The sequence below is a fragment of the Poecilia formosa genome, unplaced genomic scaffold (genome assembly GCF_000485575.1).
Source record: "Poecilia formosa unplaced genomic scaffold, Poecilia_formosa-5.1.2 Scaffold83, whole genome shotgun sequence".
Taxonomy (NCBI): Eukaryota; Metazoa; Chordata; class Actinopteri; order Cyprinodontiformes; family Poeciliidae; genus Poecilia; species Poecilia formosa.
Genome location: NW_006800022.1, coordinates 193,604 through 213,832, shown reverse-complemented (window position 1 = coordinate 213,832; position 20,229 = coordinate 193,604). Strand labels below are relative to the sequence as shown.

The 20,229-nt window shown below is 39.8% G+C and overlaps 2 protein-coding genes across 2 annotated transcripts in view; one reads left to right on the top strand and one right to left on the bottom strand.

Moving 5' to 3' along the window:
* mgat5 (alpha-1,6-mannosylglycoprotein 6-beta-N-acetylglucosaminyltransferase) overlaps window positions 1-5,803 on the top strand; it is a 46,005-nt gene extending 40,202 nt beyond the window's left edge. Inside the window, exons 12-17 of the mRNA XM_007557059.2 lie at window positions 421-570; window positions 2,478-2,624; window positions 2,700-2,816; window positions 3,007-3,081; window positions 3,738-3,895; window positions 4,008-5,803. Coding sequence (XP_007557121.1) covers window positions 421-570; window positions 2,478-2,624; window positions 2,700-2,816; window positions 3,007-3,081; window positions 3,738-3,895; window positions 4,008-4,206 — 846 coding nt within the window. The 3' untranslated portion in view covers window positions 4,207-5,803. The remainder of the gene's footprint in view (window positions 1-420; window positions 571-2,477; window positions 2,625-2,699; window positions 2,817-3,006; window positions 3,082-3,737; window positions 3,896-4,007) is intronic.
* Window positions 5,804-5,919: 116 nt separating this feature from the next.
* Window positions 5,920-20,229, bottom strand: part of LOC103141414 (transmembrane protein 163) — a 17,918-nt gene continuing 3,608 nt past the window's right edge. Inside the window, exons 4-9 of the mRNA XM_007557058.2 lie at window positions 17,052-17,095; window positions 16,856-16,947; window positions 14,046-14,142; window positions 10,632-10,743; window positions 9,561-9,702; window positions 5,920-9,402 (exon numbers count right to left, since the gene is read on the bottom strand). Coding sequence (XP_007557120.1) covers window positions 9,342-9,402; window positions 9,561-9,702; window positions 10,632-10,743; window positions 14,046-14,142; window positions 16,856-16,947; window positions 17,052-17,095 — 548 coding nt within the window. The 3' untranslated portion in view covers window positions 5,920-9,341. The remainder of the gene's footprint in view (window positions 9,403-9,560; window positions 9,703-10,631; window positions 10,744-14,045; window positions 14,143-16,855; window positions 16,948-17,051; window positions 17,096-20,229) is intronic.

Genomic DNA, 20,229 nt, shown 5'->3' with positions numbered 1-20,229 from the left:
CGTGATACATTAGCTCAAATATGAATGCTGAAACAAATGGCTATTTATTGATATTTTAACAGTACCAAGACATTCTGGGACCTTGCAGAACATTCAGCTTTTTGATTTGGCCCAAAGTGGAGATGAGTTTGACGCCTCTGCTTTACAGCATCTTGTCTAACGTTAAGATAATCCATAAAGCCAGCGGCTCTGATGACTGGAATTTAACTCCGGTGATCTCAGATGAACTCTGACACAAGTTGGCAGAGCTTCCTGGGACATAAATGTTTTATTAGCCATAATGAAAGCAGATTAGCCAGACTGTAACAATAATAATATAGTGTGTGCTCAGATTTTTCCCCACAGTGTTGCTATTTTTAACTCCTCCAGATGGTCAGCTCTGTTTCCACAGAAGTAAAGAACTGGTTTCCTCTGCTGCAGGGTAAGGAGCGCTACCTGGACATCATCCACGGCTACATGGAGGTCCATGGGACGGTGCACGGCACCAGCACCGTCTACCTGCCCAGCTACGTCAAGAACCACGGCATCCTGAGCGGCAGAGACCTGCAGTTCCTGCTGAGAGAAACCAAGGTGAGGCAGACGACTTCGCTTTGAGCTTTTCAGGGGGACCCAATCGAGATCAAAGGAGTTTTTCTGTAGTTCTGCTCATTGTGGAGCCGCTTTAACCAGACGATATTGTGTTTTCCAGAAACAAACCGAGACGCGTCTGTGATCAAAGATGTTTTGCATCAAAGATTTCTCCTTCCTCTCGTTACTCTCTTATAAACTGATCAAACATTTTCTGTTGTCTTCAACAGAAGAAGCGACGCTTTATTACAGACCAGAAGGAAAGACAAATTCAAATCTGATCAGTCTGCCGTGGATTCAGATAGAAAGTGACAGACATTTTTGGATTCAGTGTTTTTTCAGCATCTGCTGCATCCACAGCTGTGGAAGCTCTTTGTCACTCGGTCACAGTTTGCATAACGGCTGTCGTCTTTGTCACCTTTTTGGTGGAGAATTTACATATAGCTGTGGAGAGGACTTTTTCTCTTCCTCGTTCCTGGGAACATAATCAGCCTGCAGTCAGTGCAAACAAAGGCAGAAATAACTTTTATTATCTCAGCAGCAGTGACAGGATCCACTGGTGTTGAAATATTTCATTTTGCTATTATAATAATTTGCTTCACGAAGCACATAAAATGTGACTAAATCTCGCTTGTTGATTGTTTTTGTTAAGCTGTATTTTGTTTTCCTTGCACTAAACTTTATGCATTAATTGCAGGGTTTTAAACAGAGGTTGTTTTCCCAGTTTGGAGCTGTGGATGTTTTACACCCATCTGATCAGCAGCAGGCTGATGCAATGATTGCTTTAGGAGGAGAAAGAGTGTGAAAACACACACGAGACACTTTAACATCTCCTGAAAGCATGTCGGTGTGGTGCATCCGGTCGAATGCGACGCCGCACTCTGCCTCCATGTGAACAGGATTGTTTAATGTGAGCTAATGGGAAGAATGTGGGTCAAAGCCATATTCCTCATTGATTGCTGTAGTTTTTTTTTTTCTTTTAATCCACAGCAGTGGCATCAGAGATGCTGGCTGTTCTCCATGAGCTCCTCCCTCTGAGTCCTTCAGTCTGGTTAGATTCGCTCCTCTCCCTATAAATAGAGCTCCTCTGTTTCTCAGCTCTGAGGAGAAACATTCAGGAACGCATGTGTTGCGCTGCCACCTTCTGGTGGAGCGTGGAATAGACACTGCAGGAGCCCAAAGAGCAGAATGATCAGCATGAGACTGAGGGGTCATGTGAGCAGCGGCATATTTTAACCTACAATGCAGCATTGTGTCAACAGCAGGCTGTTGTTGTGGACAAGCTTGACTCTGGACGTACGAAGCGCTTTCTAGAAAACTTCATCATGTCTCCATCTGAACGTTGACATTCCTGCAGCCTCCCTTCCTTGTTGCTGTAAGGAAATGTGCCGGCTCGACCGTATTTTGTGCTGATGATGATTGTTTCAAACTACTTGATAGCAGAAACTCATTGGAGACAGGAAAGGAACTTTTCTGCTGCTGTAGCCTGGTTAGCTCAGAAAAACTGCTAGCACAACTAGAACATCATTTAATTGGTAAATACCACAGATAAAAATAGGAAGTATTTAATCTGCATGGGTGAGTCTAAACCAGCAGAGGTGCACCGATAAATCAGTGATCTTATTTACCTCTGCAAAGGTCTAAAAATTAACTTCTGTCCTCTTTTCCCTCATCAGGTTATTAACTACGTGTTTGCAGTTGATAATAGTGACTCAGAAACTTTCTTGGTATATTTTCAACATTTGAGAATAAAGAAAAAATCTGAATCGACCAGAAAACTGCAAACAGTGCACATCAATTTATTGCTGCCTATTTCCTTAACTTTGGGAAATAAGTGATCAGTCGATACTTGCAGCAAGAATCAAACGTAGAACCTGTAGGAAACTGATTGTTTTCTTCTTTTATTTCAGCTTTTTGTGGGTCTGTCCTTCCCCTACGAAGGCCCCGCCCCGTTGGAGGCCATCGCCAACGGCTGCGCCTTCCTCAACCCCAAGTTCACCCCGCCGAAGAGCAGCAAGAACACAGACTTCTTCAAAGGCAAACCCACCCTGAGGGAGGTGAGCGAACTCAGCTGCGCGGTACAATGACCCGTCTCTGGTTTCTTCTCCTCACCGCTGCTCTCTCGTCCACAGCTGACGTCTCAGCACCCGTACGCCGAGGTGTACATCGGTCAGCCGCACGTCTGGACGGTGGACATCGAGAACTCTGCCGAGGTGGAGCGGGCGCTGCGCTCCATCCTCAGCCAGAAGGTAGGGGAACAAACGCCTTGTGTTGTTGAGCTCTGGAACAGAACAAAAGCTTTGTTCTGGCCTGAAGCGTCTCGTATGGTTTGTGATCCGTAGCGGCCGCAGCTCCAGCTTGACTCGCTGCAGTTTCTTTAACATCAGACACAAATCTGTCCAGGTTATCTTGAATTAATGTGTTGTGTTTTGTGGGCAGATTGAGCCCTACCTGCCCTATGAGTTCACCTGTGAGGGGATGCTGCAGAGAGTCAACGCCTTCATCGAGAACCAGGTACAGATTCCTCAAAACGAAACCGCAGCCTCTTCAATAGCTGCTTTTCCTCAGGCGCCATGAAGAAGTTAAGGTCTAATCATCTTAGCTTCTAATTGGTAGCATGAGGAGGTTATTAAGGCTGACGTCCCTGCAGGGTGAACTCCCTTTGCTTGCTTCATAATGTTGTGTTTTCACAATAATAAAACAGCAGGTCATGAGAATCCTGTTTTGAAAAACTTCCCACACACTTCCTCTTGTCTGCTGTCGAGGAAGTCGATGAACAACAGAGTGAAATCAAGAAGTAACCAAAGATGAAGTTTACATTTAGTCGCATTAACGACACAAACTATAAACACAGGCAGGTCTGGGAGAACTTTAAAGCTGCAGTGTGTAACTCATGAACATGGTCAGTATGAGAGATAATCTGATGGGGGAAAAATCAGGCTCCTCCTTGTGTTTCTACTATTGCTATTGGCAGAAATACACTGAAAAAACAATCAGAAACAGGGGAAGAGTCTAAGCATGTACATGAGTGTGATTAACAGCACTAAGACCCGCCTCCTGGCTCTGATTGGTTGTTTGTAGTTAGCACAGGAAGAAGGCAGAGGAGCTCAATTTTCTTTTTTTTTTTCACAGATTATCTGTCTCACATCAGACTTGTTTTGTTTTGTCAGGACTTCTGCCACGGTCAGGTCATGTGGCCACCCCTCAGCGCTCTGCAGGTCAAAAAGGCCGACCTGGGTCAGTCGTGTAAACAGGTGTGTCAGGAGGCGCAGCTCATCTGCGAGCCCTCCTTTTTCCAGCACCTGAACAAAGACAAAGACCTGGAAAGGTAAGACTCAGTGACGCACTCGCAATGCTTCAAACAGCCACAAGAGGGAAGCAGAGACCACATGCTGGTCGGTAAAAATGTTGATTCTGAGCTGAAAATCTTTGTGTGTCAGGTATGGCATCACCTGTAAGACGGTGGAGTCCAGTGCCGACACGGTGGTCCCGGCCTACAGCGCAAGCCGCCACCACTGTGTGTTCCAGTCGGACCTGCTGCTGTTCAGCTGCGCCGGCGCCCACCAGACGCTGCGGCGCATCTGCCCGTGTCGTGACTACATGAAGGGCCAGGTGGCGCTCTGTAAAGACTGCCTATAGCAGCTACAGGCTGCTGAAGTGAAGCGAGGCGGGGGCCGACACACAGACTTTCTAAACTGTGTGTGTTCATATTTATTATTTTCCCCCAGCTGCAGGAAGGAACACTCCTGTAGCCAACCGGAGCGCCCAACTACTCTGATTCACCAGCAGGGGGCGCCGAGGCTCTTTACTTGAATGAACAAAGGGAGTTGAGTGAGTCAGACTGTAAACCCGCAGCTCATATCAGAGACACTAAAGGACTCTACCGCCCCCTACTGGCAGCCACTCCAACTGCTCCATCCATTCCTCCCGTCCAGATCTGACACTGTTATTCTTTAGGTAGGTTTACACTGGACTGGACACACACACTTGCATAAGCTGAAGAAGAACTCAGTTTCACACTGTAACCGTCTCTACGAGGGCAGACATTTAGATTTTTTTAATTTGCAAGTTTTAAAGTGGAAAAGTCGGAGTTGGTCTACGTTTTTTATTTGCTTAAGTTGCACATTTACGTTCAGAGCGGCTGACTATTAGTGAGTCTGATTCTGCAAAAGGCCAGTAGCGTACGGGGTCGCCATGCCGTTGTGTCGTAGCCGATAGAGACGTGACAAACACGATGACCTTGCAGCCGTCCAGCAGCATCTCCATGTAGGACCGACCAGCTAAACTCGTAGAAAACGTTTTGTCCAGCAAATGTAAGCAGTGAAATCATCCAACGCAGCGTTCCTGCAGTGCAGAACCTCCCTGTTCTTTCTTGGATAATCATTAGGATTTTAATTTGCCTGCAAATTATAGGAAAATTACAGAAAAAAAAAACTTTGTAGTTCTTGTAATAAATGGGAAAAAAAAATGCACTATGGTAATCAGAGGTTTATAAAAAGATTTTAGTGACACTGTATATTGTTAATGAGTTGAATTTTTTTTTTATATATTTATTTTGTACGCAGATCTCTATGGCTGTGTTTTGCTGGAAATGTCTTTTTTTTATTTATAGCGGGGGTCGTCTTTATTTTCCTTTTTTCTGTCTAAAGATTTTTATTTATGGAGGGTAATTTAAGAATGAAATTATGAAATGTATGATTTAAAAGGAGATTTGTCTGCAACTCTGTGGCTTTTAGACATGAGATGAGACAAAATGTATCTATTAGGTTGACTTCTATACCAGCTCTGCTCAGATAGAAACTGAAGTATTTATTTTTTATTCTATGCAAAACGGCTCAAATTCAAACATCAAGTCTGACAAGATTTCCCGTCAATCTTGAAGAAAATATTGGGGAAAAACTTCAGCAGTTTGATTACTTTTGAAATAATGTCCTGTTTTTGTCTCATCTCTGTCTCTTTAAGACAGAGACTCTCAGACAAATATTCTTCTTTTCACCCCAAACATTTTGGGCTGTTTTAAACGTATTTGGAGAAATTCACGATTCATGTTCACTTGTTTAACAGGTCGATGATCTGCTGCCAAGTTAGTATTTGAAGTTTTTAGAGACATAAATGTGCCTTTTGGTGTTTTTGGTTTGGTTCTGCCTCAACCATCTACATGTCTGATAGTAATGAGATTAACAGTAACGAGAGTAAATTGGATCCTAGCAGCAGATGTGGAATAAACTGATAAATCTGCAGCTGTGAGGCGAACCTGGTTTAAGTTGCAGCCAAAAGCCTTATTTACGTTACTCAAACCTCACATCCTCAGTTTGTTTTCTAGACATCTGTTCTGGGCACCAACCATATCAGTTTTTTTTGCTCGTTAACAGTGACGATTGCAGTCCAATCAGCCAAAAGGTGAACAGTGACATTTTGTTTGCTCTTTCTGATTCAGAGGGAAACAGCTTTATTTTTAAATAAATCTTCTTTCTGTGACAAACGGCTCAGCTTCTGCATTTCTTCATCACAGAAACGGTGTATAATGTTTAGGATGCATCTGATTGGGTTAATTTGGTGAAAGTAATATGTTACCCACCTCTTAATTTATAAAACATGATCAGGGCACAAATTAGTAATTTATTATATTTAAGTATAAAGCACATCCTATTTAATACAAAAAAAATGGATCCTGCAGGTGAGTGAGATCTTCATGTGGTCCATTAGTGAGAACCCAAAAAATGTACTTAGAAAAATAATTGTAGTGGTTTAAGGTTCTGTAATTCAAACCTGATGGTTGTGGGTTCAAGTCACCCTTATGGCTCAATGAAGAGGTAAAAATCTTAGTAAGTTTTTAGGTCTAATATGCCCGACTTTGAGCTGTTATGAGAGTTGTAGCTGTGTGTTTCTACAAGGTGGTTATAACGACATTATTGCCAATGTTTATCAAATGTCTAACTTCATCTCCAGAAAAGTTTCCCTTTGGTTTAAACACTGGAGATGAAGTAAAACATTCCAGATACGGCAAACAATGTTAAGCACTGGAGATGAAATAACAAACTGGGGACAACGTTGGACATTGAAGATAATAAACACCAGGAGGGGATGAATGGATGAAGTTTTCAAAATGTAATTTTTTCTGACACTTTTAGAAAAATAGTAAAACTGTATTATCCATATTTTTAATCTTAAAACTATATGAGGGATAAACTTGCTATTTGTTTTTTCTAAGCTTAATGCTAAACAGCTGCTCGATTATGGAGACTGAATTGTGTCAAATGATAATTTATGTAATTAAGTGCATCATTAATTTATTAAAACTTTCCACTCTAAATAGTCTTTAAATGTAAGTTAATTCATAAATTGCTTATTTAAAATGTTCAATAAAGTTTTGTGAAATACATTTTTCTTTATTTTTGAATACTTTATGCAAATATAAGTCAACAGATCTTAACTAAATGTTCAGCTTGGATTTAATTTAAATGTCGTTTTGATGTTTCTGGACCAAAACCTTATTTACGGGTCAGAACCCAGATCTGTGCAGATCATTACCAACTTCAACTGTGATTTTACAGAAATGGAGACGCTCGGCCTTCAGCGAAATCATGTTTACTTTTTGCTGGTTCAATACAAACAAGTTTCAGACAAAATGGGAAGATTTCTGAATTAAAAGCTCCTATTCCATCAATTTTCCACAGGTAAATCTGTAAACGTAATCGTCAAAAGCCAAACTCATATTGTATTTTAAAACTCGAAATGCACATTTCCCACAAGGGGAAGCAGAGGCCTCATGCTAGTCAGTAAAAAAGTCAGTTTTGAGTTGAAAGTCTGTCTGTGTGTGTCAGGTGTGGAGTCACCTGTTAGTGCCGACACGGTGGTCTGGCCTACAGCGAAACCCGCCACCACGGCGTCTTCGGTCCACCAGACGAACAGAGACGTTCTGTTTGCTTTTTCTGAGTCGGAGGGAAACAGCTTTATTTTTCAGTAAATCTTCTTTCAGTGACAAACGGCTCAGCTTCAGCATTTCTTCAACATCACAGGAATTTTACACAGAAATATACTGAATAATGTTTACGATGCACCAACCTAAACTTGTATACTTTCATTTTTCATCCCACATTTTAATGCTGCAGCATAAACTACAGTCTTCAGGTTGAGATTACGCTGCAATAAAAGACGGATTCATTTTAAAACCAAGTCGGCGTCAAAGCACAGTGTTTACATTCATTTACAGCCATGAGGAAAGTTCATAAAAATAACAATATCCTGTTGTAACCAGACCTTCACATCCAACAAATCAAATCTCACTTTCTACTAATATTTACATTTCAACAATCTGCAAAATTAAGGCTTTAGATTTAAATATGATCACAGATGGTTAAAAGCTTGGATGAGATATTTCCAGTCAGGAAAGAAATAAATGATGAACATGAAGGAAGTTTTAATACCATATCATTTGTTCACGCGTCAAGATTAAACTCGGAGCTTCCTGTTTTAAAGCCAAAGCAAACAGCTCACATATTGACTCAAACAGTAGTTGGTGTCCAGAACAATAACTTTATCGACCCACAACCTGAGAGTCAACTATTTAACTTTATCTTTCTCCTTACTTTAGAGTTCATGGGTTAGTTTCAGATTAATGATAATAAAAAAAAGAGTTAACAGCCAAAAGAACAAAAAAAAAAAAAAAAAAAAAAAGATTTAAATGGGTTTGCAGTAAATGTTGTAGTAACCACTTTTGGTCAGTAGATGGTGCAATTGCTGACCCTGTTCAGTTACTTTACAACATAATTAATATAAGATAACAGAATACAGGAAAAATATTAGACTTTCATCTATTTCCATTTGTCCGTCTGTCTCGCATACATAAAGTTTTAGTCAAAATTATTACCCCCCCTATCAAATTTGAAGTTTTTGTCAAATATTTCTTAAATGCTGTTAAATCATTCTTCAAGCCATTTCCCCCCCAAACACTCTAGTTTTTTTTTTATGCCTACATTAGTTTGCTTTGCACATAAAAACCAAATTCTTTCACAAAAACTAAAAACTTAATCAAACACAGCTATGAAATTTGTATTCCATTTCGTAATGCCCACAGCTTCTAATCAATCAATTACGATAAAACTAAGGAGACATTTAAATAAAAACTAGGATCTTTAAATTACTGATCTGTTTAAAAGCAGTTGAGAAATCTCTGACAAAAACTTTAAATTTCATAAGGGGTCTAATAATTTCGACCCCATATTTGAATCTTTGCACTCAGATTTCTGTTGAAATTTCTGGATTCTGAGAAAATAAAAATGTTTGAAATAAAATGTTGGTTGTCAGAATAAAGAAAACATCTTGGGCCAGGCTGAGAGCTGGAGCTGAGCCACCATAACGTTGTACCTGCTTCCTTTGGCTAATGGGCCTTTGCACTGACAGATCCTCTCTGTGGTCATAAAAAAGTCAAACTGTGGTAATAGAGCTGCTGCAGCGTTTTATAGCCCAGCTGAGCGCCGGCCTCCTGGAACCGTGCGCTGCCGTTACAGCTGAGCTACGCTGAATCTCTGGACACGAATGGAGGTGAAGAAGCGGAGCGCCCACCCACTGTGACCACAGTGAGATATGCTGTATGTACACTGAACTGGAAAACACGGAAAAGTTCCCAAAGGTTTCATCTGTCATCGCTGCTGTCCCCGTCAGTCCAATCGTGGGCGGACAGAAACGTCTTCAGCTCCAAGACTGAATGAGTGTCTGTGGACAGAGCGTCTCTCCTGTCCCCCCCTCTGTCCCTTTGTGTCTTGTGTTACCCGTCACTCAAAGCGCTCGTAGTTCCTGGTCTGCCTGACCCGGGGGATCATGTCCCGCAGCAGCCTGGATCACAGAGACGAAACTTTGAGGGGAAAACGCCATATCCCAGCATGCAACTCTGGGAAACACTTTGCTGTTTTGCTTTTACTTTTCCATCAGTTCTTTCGAATATTACACACTTAACATATATCATCAGAACCAGGGCCATTGTTGGCACTTACTTGACTCCGTAGGCGAGGATGATGAGGCCCATGAGGACCCCTACTGTTCCGTCCAGGTACCACACCTTGGGCTCATGTTTGAACACTTCAGCACTGATGAGGATGGAGAACCCCATGATGCCTCCAACCAGAGAGTTAAATCCTGGAAACAGGAAACGCAGTTTGGTGAAAAGCTCAATTCGCTCACACACTGCAGATGCATTCAACCCAATTCAACGTCTGCAGCTTTCAACACATTTTGAAATGTGAAATATGGTAGTGGCAGCACCATGTATGGACCCACCCTGGATTTTATTTTGTTTTTTTGCACATTTCTTTTTACAAATTCATGCCAACATATCACTTTAAAGTCGCCTTGATTCTTTCATGCAAGTTTCAGAAAACGTTTAATCTCCATGGCAACTATTGAGCATCAAAAATGCCTGGTTGGACCTAGCCCTCCATTCCTTCATATTAGCCAGAAGCAATTAGCAAACACCTACTTAAACAGCTGAGCTCATTATAGGAGCTACTTCTCAGTGCAACGCTGCTGCAAATGTTGCTAAAGGGTTAATAGTAGAGGAGAAATGTTGCGATGACTTCCTGAAGGCGGAGTTTCAGAAAGAGCAGAAGCTTCTTAAAGAGACAGAAGTTCAATTTCAAGGCATTCAAATTACAAAGTCTAACTTCTTTTCAGTCATTTTTGATATATGTAGCATTTCTGTAGCAACTAAAGGTAACAGTAAATTGATTGTAGCATAAAATGGCGCTATGCGTCTGGAAAATACATAACACTGCTCCTTTAAGCTTGTTAGCAAGCTACTGACAATTTATGTTCAGAGGTTCTGGTAACTTTTTTGGGGGAAAACATTTACGTATACGAGTCGTGTTGCTGAACTTTTTACTTTTGCTTGAGTAATCTTATAAACTATTGCTGCTCTTACTTGAGTAGATTGATTTTGAAACATTAAATTCTTACGTTAATGCTAATCTGATCATCTTCTACACATCACTATGTCTTTATTGTTTGTATTTTATTTGACTATGCATTTATATGGCATGTGCTGACTTCCTGTTGGCGTGTTCGCTCACCGTCGGTGATGAGCACTCGGCTGGTCAGCACTTTGCCGAGCATGAACTTGATCACGGCCAGGACGACGCACACCAGGCCGCTGACGATGGACACGCTGAACAGGAAGTCGTCCTGAAAGACACGGAGAACGACAACGCAGCTGCAGTTTTATTCTGATCATGCAGAAATCTGACAAAATCGTTCTCCCAATGACTCTCTTTAGCATTTCTTTAACTGCTAAAACCTCTGGATGCTGTTTAGCTTTAATAACGTCCTTTCTGTAGCTCCTTTAAGATTTCAGAGCAGAGAAAGCGAGGCAGCATAAAAGCTGGAGCACAAAGGAAGGCTGCAGAGCTCTCAGCGGCTCTGCGGCAGCATTAATATTGCACTACGGCCTTGGAGCCATGAAAAGCTACTTTGGCTCCCTCACACATCAAAGAATAGAGAAAACCTGACTCAGTGCTGGAGGTGAAACCCACAGAGCAGATTATGTTCACCATCGATTACATTCTTTAGTGGGGAAGACGGGTGAGCCGTTCTGTAAGATTTAAGCTCATTTTGATGCTTAAAGCTCAATTAAACGCTCAATAACCACAGGAATCAATTATAGTTCGACTTCCTCCAAGACTGGAAGCTTCCGTTATGAAAATTATTCATATTTAATCGATAATTATGAAGCATGATTTAGAAGAGTTTTATTTTTTACGACATCAAAAAAATCTGTAAAATGAAAAGGTGCGTATCAAAACAAGTGAATTTTGTGTAAAGATTTAAAATTTTCTGCCACTCATTCAGAAAGAAAAACTCGCTGGAGTGAAATATTTTAACTCTGTCCACCTTTCTTTTCCTTACTGAACCCCACAGCATGATTAGACCACCATCATGCTTGACTGTGGAGTTCAGCTTGTTCTGCAAAGTTACTTTCTACCAAACATAGCGTTGTAATTTTTTCCATTTTCAGATGATTAACAGTGATCTACGAGCTGCTCAAAGCTTTGGATGTTGTGTCACAACCTAACTCACACCTCGATGCAGAGATCAGCTTTGTTGTGGACGCTAGCTGACGCTAATTGGGAGCAGCCCGGTGTCAAACCGAACAACCCAACCTCCTTCATCTAACCTGTATTTTTATTATTTTAGGAGATGAGTTCAAACTCAGACATAAATAAGGATTTTAGGCTTTCACCTCGAAGCAGAGATCAGCTTTGTTGTGGACGCTAGCTGACGCTAATTGGGAGCAGCCCGGTGTCAAACCGAACAACCCAACCTCCTTCATCTAACCTGCATATTTAAGCAGCTGCTTACCTCATTAATATTTCATGAATAAGAGAAAGAAGAGATGTGGTTGAGGGGAAACATTTACCTAATTTCCAACTGTGGCACAGTGAGGAAGGCTGAGCTACAAGACGAGTGTGAGAGGAGAAGAAGAAGAAGAAGAAGAAAACATAATCTGTCGGCGTTTGTTTATGCTTTGGCGGCGGCCATGTTTCAGCCCGTCCGTCTGCTTCTCTGCAGCAGCAGATGAATGGAGTGAAAACACAGTCAGGCCAATAAATCAATATAGGATTTGGAAAACTGACTGAGTTTCTAACAAAGGCTTGGTAATCCATTAAAACCATGATTATTGTAGATCAACAGATATAGATTTGTAAATTTAATAGCAGGCAATCAAAGTTCAGTCACTGCTTTCATTAAATATTAACACGTAATCAATTTTTTTAGGTTTTATTTGCCAAAGCAATGCAATGTTGTGAATAAATGTAGAGTGTAAAGAAAAAAATGTTTTTCCACACTGCATACGTCAAAAAAAAACAATTACAGCTAGAAGTCTGTCAAACGCAATGCATTTAATTTTAAATGAAGTACTTTATACTTCATTTAAGAATCTCTATACATTCCTGTATATGATTATTTTTAATAATTTAATTAAGACGCAAAGCTGTTTCTATGGCAACCACTACTGCCTAGCAACAGGGCGATAAAGCTATTTACAGAAGCGTTAAAGCTTGCGAGTCTTCACACCTGAGATTTGTGACATTCTTCCTCCAGCAGCGCCGGCAGAGTCACACCTCATCCTCACAGTTAGTGAAAAATAAAAGTTTGGAAAAACAAAACCCAGCACAAAACTAGAGAATAGCCTCTGAATGTAGCTTTTTTTACTCCAAGATCTCTAATTTTACTAAACTTTACAACCAAATCCTAAATGTTGATCATTATGGTTTGGTTATTGTAACAAACACTTAATGCGTCACAACGCACCTTTAAGTTAGGTTTTTAAGGACATTTTTTAAATGGCTGAAGCAAAGATTTCTGCTGTGTTTTAAGGAAAAACTTAGTTTATGCCGTAATTTTAAGTGAATCTACTCAGGTCACAACTCTCAAAACTAAGATTAATCTGAGGTTTTTTACAGTCCAATTTTACGTTAATATGTGGAAAACATCCAGTATGGAAAACCCAATCTCAGCCAATGTGCTTAAACGATGAAGATCACACAATTTTACATTTCTTTTGACTGCAGAATTAGTAAAAATGTGCAATAACATCCTCTTTTTCCACTACTGAAGTACCAGTGGTTTGATATTACATTTGTTTTAGACTGCTGAAAAAGTCAAAAGTGACTGAAATTACAGAAGTAGTCAAAAAGGGTTGGTTTAAACTCAGAATTTCATTTTGTTTTCTGATAAACGTTAAAATATGATTCAGCCGTTATTAAATACAGCTTATATAAGCAAGAACTAGTTCATGTTGGAGTAGTGAACTTAGTGCTGAACTATGAACATGAATCAATTCGTTTTACCCTGGCTGAACTGAATTAAAACTAGTTCTTGTTCAGGATGAACTTTGTGTTTTATGCTAATATACGACATTTAATGTAAAGAGCACCTTCTACATTTAATCTGCTATATTTCTGTCTCTTAAAGACAGAAAGTCATCATTATGATAGTCATTGTTTTTATTTATTTCCCTCAGCAGGGCCTGATCAGTGTCTGAATGCTGTTTATTTTGGATTCTATAAAAGGTACAAATATTAGACAGAAACAGCTGAATATATGTTTGTAACTCTGAAATCTTTGGCAGAAAGTCCCTGTTTCAATCTGACAGAGCTGCAAAAATAACCACAGATTCCACTGAAAAATCTGATTATAAATGCAGCATTTGTCTTGCATTCCCAAGCTCCAGTTCATGTGTGCAGGCAGAAAGTCAGGCGACCCTGGTTAGCCATGCAGCCGTCACCAATAGTTTACAGTTTTCTGATTATTTTAGTTATTTTTACCCCATAACGTGAGTTTGACAGCGTCATCTCCTCATATCCTGGATGTGTTAATCCAAATTTCTCTTATATGAATCTTTTCCTGCCTGTTCTAGTATTAGAATAAATTACTTCACTACAGAATATTTATTTATCATGGATTTGTGATTTATAAATTCTCACCACTTCTGGCAGCAGCTTGGTGGCCAGGTCATGGATGGCCTTTCCCATGATGCAAAGGGAGGACAGGATGAAGATCACACCCAGGATCACGCAGGCACTGACAGGAAGAAGAAGTCAGATGATCAGAAACAGGAAACAAAAAAACGACAAAATCTGAACAATGTGGGGTTTCACATTCAAACAAACCAACTCAAATCTTCCTTACATTACAATAGTGTGACAGAGAGTGTATATATGTGTGCTTTGAGTATTGATTGAAAAGCAGCAGATGTCCTTTAATGACCTTTATCCAATTAACCGAGTCTAGAGGGAAGCAGGAGCCAGCTGGAGCATATGTCCTGGTCATGCATGGTTACCAGAGTGAGCGAACTCAACGTCTGAAGGCTGTTCTCGAGCAACACTGGAGAGCAGGGTTTTGACTGGATGAGGTAACCACGGCAACAGCCAGCATCCCTTTGGGAAGTCCGCAGCAGGACAAACATCCCCGCTAACTGGCTCTCTGTTGTTTCCCGCACAATGCCGATGCTGCTGGTTTCTCTGCGGCTTTCAGATAAACTACCTTTCTGTTTAGATTCATAAACAAGCAGAGAATAATTAGGATCAGAATGACGGTGTCGGATTCTGGGAACAAAAGGTGTTTTTATTTCAAGAAAGCTTCAAATTTGATTTCTGAGAAAGAAAAAAAAATCCTTAATATCTTCTGTTATCAGACCTCAAGTGAGTTACCGTGGTAACCAGACAGCCTCTGGGGTTCACTGTTCAACCGCGTCTCATTTATGAAACGCAGACAGGTGGACAAATTAAAAAGAATAACACGCATCCCTGGCAGGCTGGTAAAAGAGAGCGATGCCGTCTGCAGAATCAAAAGCAGACTCAGAGTGCGAGTTAAGGTGCATACCACACTGCAAAAACACAAATATTACCAAATCTTTGTCTAGTTTCCAGGGCAAATATCTTCATACACTTGAAACAAGACAAAACTAACATACAAGGAATTTTCATCAAGATATGGGAGTTTGTTTCAGGTTAATAATTCATTAATATTGATAACACCAGTTTCACTTGCAGAAAATGTCTCAACTATTAGTTTTTCATTAATATTAAAGAATTGTTAACTTAAAACGAGCTCATATATTTTGCTGAAAATGTACTTGCAAGTTAGGTTCATCTTATTTAAAGTGTACTAAAACAGACAAAAATATTTGGTAAAATTTTGTGTTATTTATAGTTCATTTTGAACTGATCACCAGTTAATAGTAGGGAAGAAATCATGAAGCCTGAGGTTAACTGAATCTGTGTTGATCAACAATTCAAAACCAAATCAGTTTGGTTAAATTTGTGTGCAACTTTTTCACATATCCAATGTTTTTCAGTGAATGTTTCCATCTCTCCTCCAGAGGATATGATCTCATCCGTCGTCTCTCCTGCAATTACTTGATACGCCTCTGAGACAGAGATGCGTCTTGACTCCTGGGTGTGTGTGAAACCAACATATGCTCCTTCAGAAGCGGCGCAGACAGATTCAGCTTTTATCTGACTCCCAATGAAGCCTCTGTTATGTTGGGGTATGGAGTTTAACGCTGCAAAAACACAAAATCTTACAGATTATTTTTGGTCCAGCTTCTAGTGCAAATATCTAAGTACACTTGAAATAAGATATGAGCTTGTTTTAAGTCAATAATTCCTTTTTCACATGTAACACCTGTTATAAGTGAAAAATTATATATGGTTCTGGCAGTTCTAGTGGGAATTTCCCTGAGCTCCTGTTGGTTTTAGCTTACCTGGTCTTCCGTTGCGTTAGCGTTATTTTGTTCTCCAGTTTTAAGTCTTTAATTCAGTTTTATTAAAAAAGGGAGGTTATTCCGCAAAGGAACCACGTATTTTTTGGTTGAAAAACTTTATTTCCAAACAAAACTGTTGTTTCCACTTTCCAAGTTCCTGCACTCACAACAGGTGAAGCTAATTGGCCAGGTCTTCTTCTGCTTTGTTTTAATGGTGGTTGGAAAACAACGTTTTGGTGCGCATTACCGCCACCTACTGGGATGGAGTGGATCGGAATGCTAAATACTGCTCTGGAAAAAATTGAAAGACCACTTAAAATGACCAGTTTCTCTTATTTTACTTTTTATAGCTTTATGTTTGAGTAAAATGAACATTGTCCTTTTATTGTATGAACTACTGACAACATGTCTCTGAAATTCCAAGCAATAATTTAATATTGAGAAAATAACGAAAAAGATGCAATTAATGCAACAAAACAAGTTTATATTAATTTAGGAACAATACTAACGTTTTAACTCAGGATGAGTTCAGAAATCCATATTTGGTGGAAAAACCAGGAGGTTTTCAATACTATTCAGTGCAGTGCGTCCCTATATTTTTTCCAGAGCTGTATATATCTCACAGTTTTATAAACTAAGCAAAAAACAAAAACAATATCCTCTCCATTCTCTACAAAAATTGTCCAAAAGCTCTTACATAGCTCTTCTGTATTCCCTTCTCTCAACAGAAGAGACAGTTGGGGCAGAAAAATACACATTTCACGTCTCTTCTTGAAAACAAAAATCACTGTCAATGTTTGGTTTGCTTATTTATCTGCCAGCTAATTTCCTTTTACTTCGATATGTGGCGGTATCTGTATAAAAGTAACTATTAAACAGATTCATCATCCAAATCAAGAAAGTCTACATCTTTTCCAGATGGTCCATTTGCTGCTTCAGGAAATTTGAGCATCAAACAGAGCACCTCCCAACACAACAGCCTAGATTTGCATTTGCAATGTGAGAAAAATGCGGAAACATCGCACTCACATGTATTCACGGTGTGCAGAATGGACAGCAGCTGCGTTGCTGTAGCGCCACAGCACGATGACGGAGGACAGCACGTCTAACGTGGCGTCAAACTGCAGCGTGAAAGCAAAGCAAAACAAACAAAAAAAATACATCTAGCATGCAATTCACGTCATTCCCCTCAGTTTGGATCCGAGATGTGTTGGTGTGGACTTACAGCGAATCCGAAAGCAGAGGCACTGTGGCGCATGATGGACACAGCTGCAAGAAAACACAGAAACATGAACTCAACGTTTACGTTTCTTTTAATTGTGGGAAGGTAGATCAGTTCTGCTTTCTTATCAACTCCTGCAGAAAACCGGACAGATGAGACGAGAGGAAGTGAAATCTGAAATTTGATTTGGAAATAGCAAACAGATGCAAATATTTATGCACCTGCATCAGCGGGGAGAAATCCTCCTCTCCAGGTTATTTTTAGAAAAACTCACAGGGGGCCAGAGAGCTTCTAGCTGCTATATCGTTTCTTTTTCCTCCATTTAAGCTCCCTACTCTCCTCTGCTTTTGTTTCATCTTCATGCTTCTCTCAAGGATAAAGACACTATCAAAACTGCAGCACTCGCACTGCAAACTGTTGGCCGCAAATGAGCTCTGCCCTGCATACAAATCACCTACTGGGATCTTTTTATGACACCTGAAGTCTGTGGAGCTGCATCTCTAATACATCAACCTCATCTGCTTCTAGAACAGTAGAGACTCTCAGTCGTTTATGAGGCAGATTAAGCTCAAAAACCTGACTTAATGTAAACAATCTACTTTAAATAAGCAGGAGAAGAAGCCTGAAACTGACAGCTGCTGATGTCAAAGCAAATAAGGAAGGGCGGGATGAGAGGACGCAATGCACACAACCCCCAGTTTACACAGCAGCTGACTTATTCTAGTTTGGAGGAAAAGCAACGCTAACTCTGAGCTGAAACACGGAGGTGGAAGCATCATGATGTGGGGCTGGACAGGACGAATGTTCTTAAAATCACAAACATTACGGACATCAACAAAAGCTGTTTTCAACACCGTAATTTGACATTTTGAAAAGAAATGTGCTTACTGGAAACATGTAAATTTAAAATATAAAATCTTGTTTTCGATCAAAACTTTTGGCGCCAAAATGAGATGAGAAAAGAAATGGGTTCATTTCGCAAAACCGCAATAGAAACCAAGAAGACGACAACAGGACGTTGTGATACTGACTGCTACAGGAGATCTTCTTTTGCCTGCAGCCATCAGCTACAACATTTAATTTCCCTCTTGGATCAAAACAGTATTTTTGAATTGGATTTGAATTAGATTAATGAATAAGCCGATATTTAGCTGAACCTGATGTGTAGCTTTTAGACAGCTGAACAAACAAAACTTTCTGCTATTTATTTGACATTAATCATTACAGCTTTTAGCTTCTGGAGATCCCAAAGATACAACTGTATTTAAAAAAAAACAATCTCCTCCTAAAACATAAAAAATTTACATTTCGCACAGTGTTTAATCAAAAATAAACTACAGTTTTCTGTCCTCACTGTAACAAAGAAAGCTAGGTCTCCTTCTTTTCCCCTTTCTCCTTTATTAGGAGGAAAAAAAGCGACATTTTGTATAAATAACTCAGCTGCAGCTCTGCGGTCGTCAAAGCTGAACCCAGTGCTGGTTAATTGGCTCCCAGGGAAGCTTGGTGGGTGTCACATACACGGACACACACACACACATCTGTGCTGTTCGCTTCATGTCTAGAAGTCGCTCTGACCTGTCTGGTATTACTTTTATTTTTACATTTAACCGACTGACGCCGTCCATCTCTGCCTTTTTAATTGAACAAAAACAGAAGCCGGTGTTCAGCCTAAACAAACAGGAACTGGTTTTGTTCTTGTTCACTCAGCTGCTGTCAAACAGTCCCGCCATGTTTCAGTCAGAGGATGTGCAGGCAGGGTATCAGGTGTGAGCCGTGGCATGAACATGTATGTTTCCTCTCTCTGCTGCTGCAGCTGCCAACCGTAAAAACATCCAGCAACTCGCTTTACAGAGTCTGAGTGGCACTAATGGTTTCCAGGCCCATCAGGGCCACAGAGCAGCAGCAGGTGTGGAGGGGAGAGGCCCCAAAACGCTCCGGCATGGCCGAAAAAATGACCTCTGACTCTGGATGTAAAAGGTTCATATCTTCTCCTCATAAAACCAATATTTACAGTAACATTGAGAAAGGAATAGGCAAACTTGAACAACATATTTTTGGTTCAATTCACACATAATCCCAATAAGATGGCAGTTGTGACTAAGCCTGAAGAAATAATCAATTAGTTTCACAGTAAATTAAAAGAGCTCATCATCATAATTCACTTTACTTATTGTTTCGGTTGTGTGCTTTTCTTATTTTTGATGTTTTTTTTTTCTTATATTTTGGATATTTAAAATATAATCCAGCTCCAGTGTTAAATGTTCTTTACAAAATTAAAGAGTAATTTTGCATTATTATCCCATTATCAATATATTACTTGAAAATGCTGAATATTATTGTTTATCACAGTAATTACCGGGATAATTTAAGGTCCAGGCTTGAGTTGAAAAAGTAAAAAAGTGAGAAAAACTAGCTTAAACATCACATGATAGAAGTGAAAACTTTTGTTTCTGTGAGTGTCACTTAAAAGTCCTCAATCATCTTATTTAACTGTTATTTTCACGTTTATTTTTCATTTTTCATGCAGATGATGAAATGATTTTCAGCTCTGTGATACAAGGAGATGTAATCAGGTTTTCAAATTCATTTGAGCGAAGACTCACAAAGCCCCTTTCTCATATTTAATAATCTCTGGCTGGAAACAGAGGTAATTTTACAGACACTTTAATGAGCCGTTATGCAACAGCTGCAGTGAACTGTTTACCAACTGATCCTGCTTTCATTTTAAATTAAACTATTCATGACACAAACAGCAGACTCAAATTAAAAACAAAGCTACCAGAAGTCTAATTTCTGCTGTTGCATAATGTGTTTATGAAATAAAAGACAAAATATATTTATACCAGTGGCCTTTAGCACACTGAATTAAAAAGGTGATGTAAATTATTTACATGCAGTCCTGTGGCCAATCAACTTAAATTAAGGAAATCTGGACCAATATATCAGTGAACTCCTAATTTTTATCATTTGAATATCACATACCTTTGTCCTTTTGCTACTTTTAACAGGTTTGACACAAAATCCTAATAAAATACATTAAACTTTGTCATAATGTGACACGAGGAATGAGTTCTCTGACTGAATGCCTATTTGGCACGAGAAAAACCATCAACACATAAAATTAAAGGGGTCTAACAATTATTTTCGGAATTTATTCCATTAGTGATTCTGATGATTAATT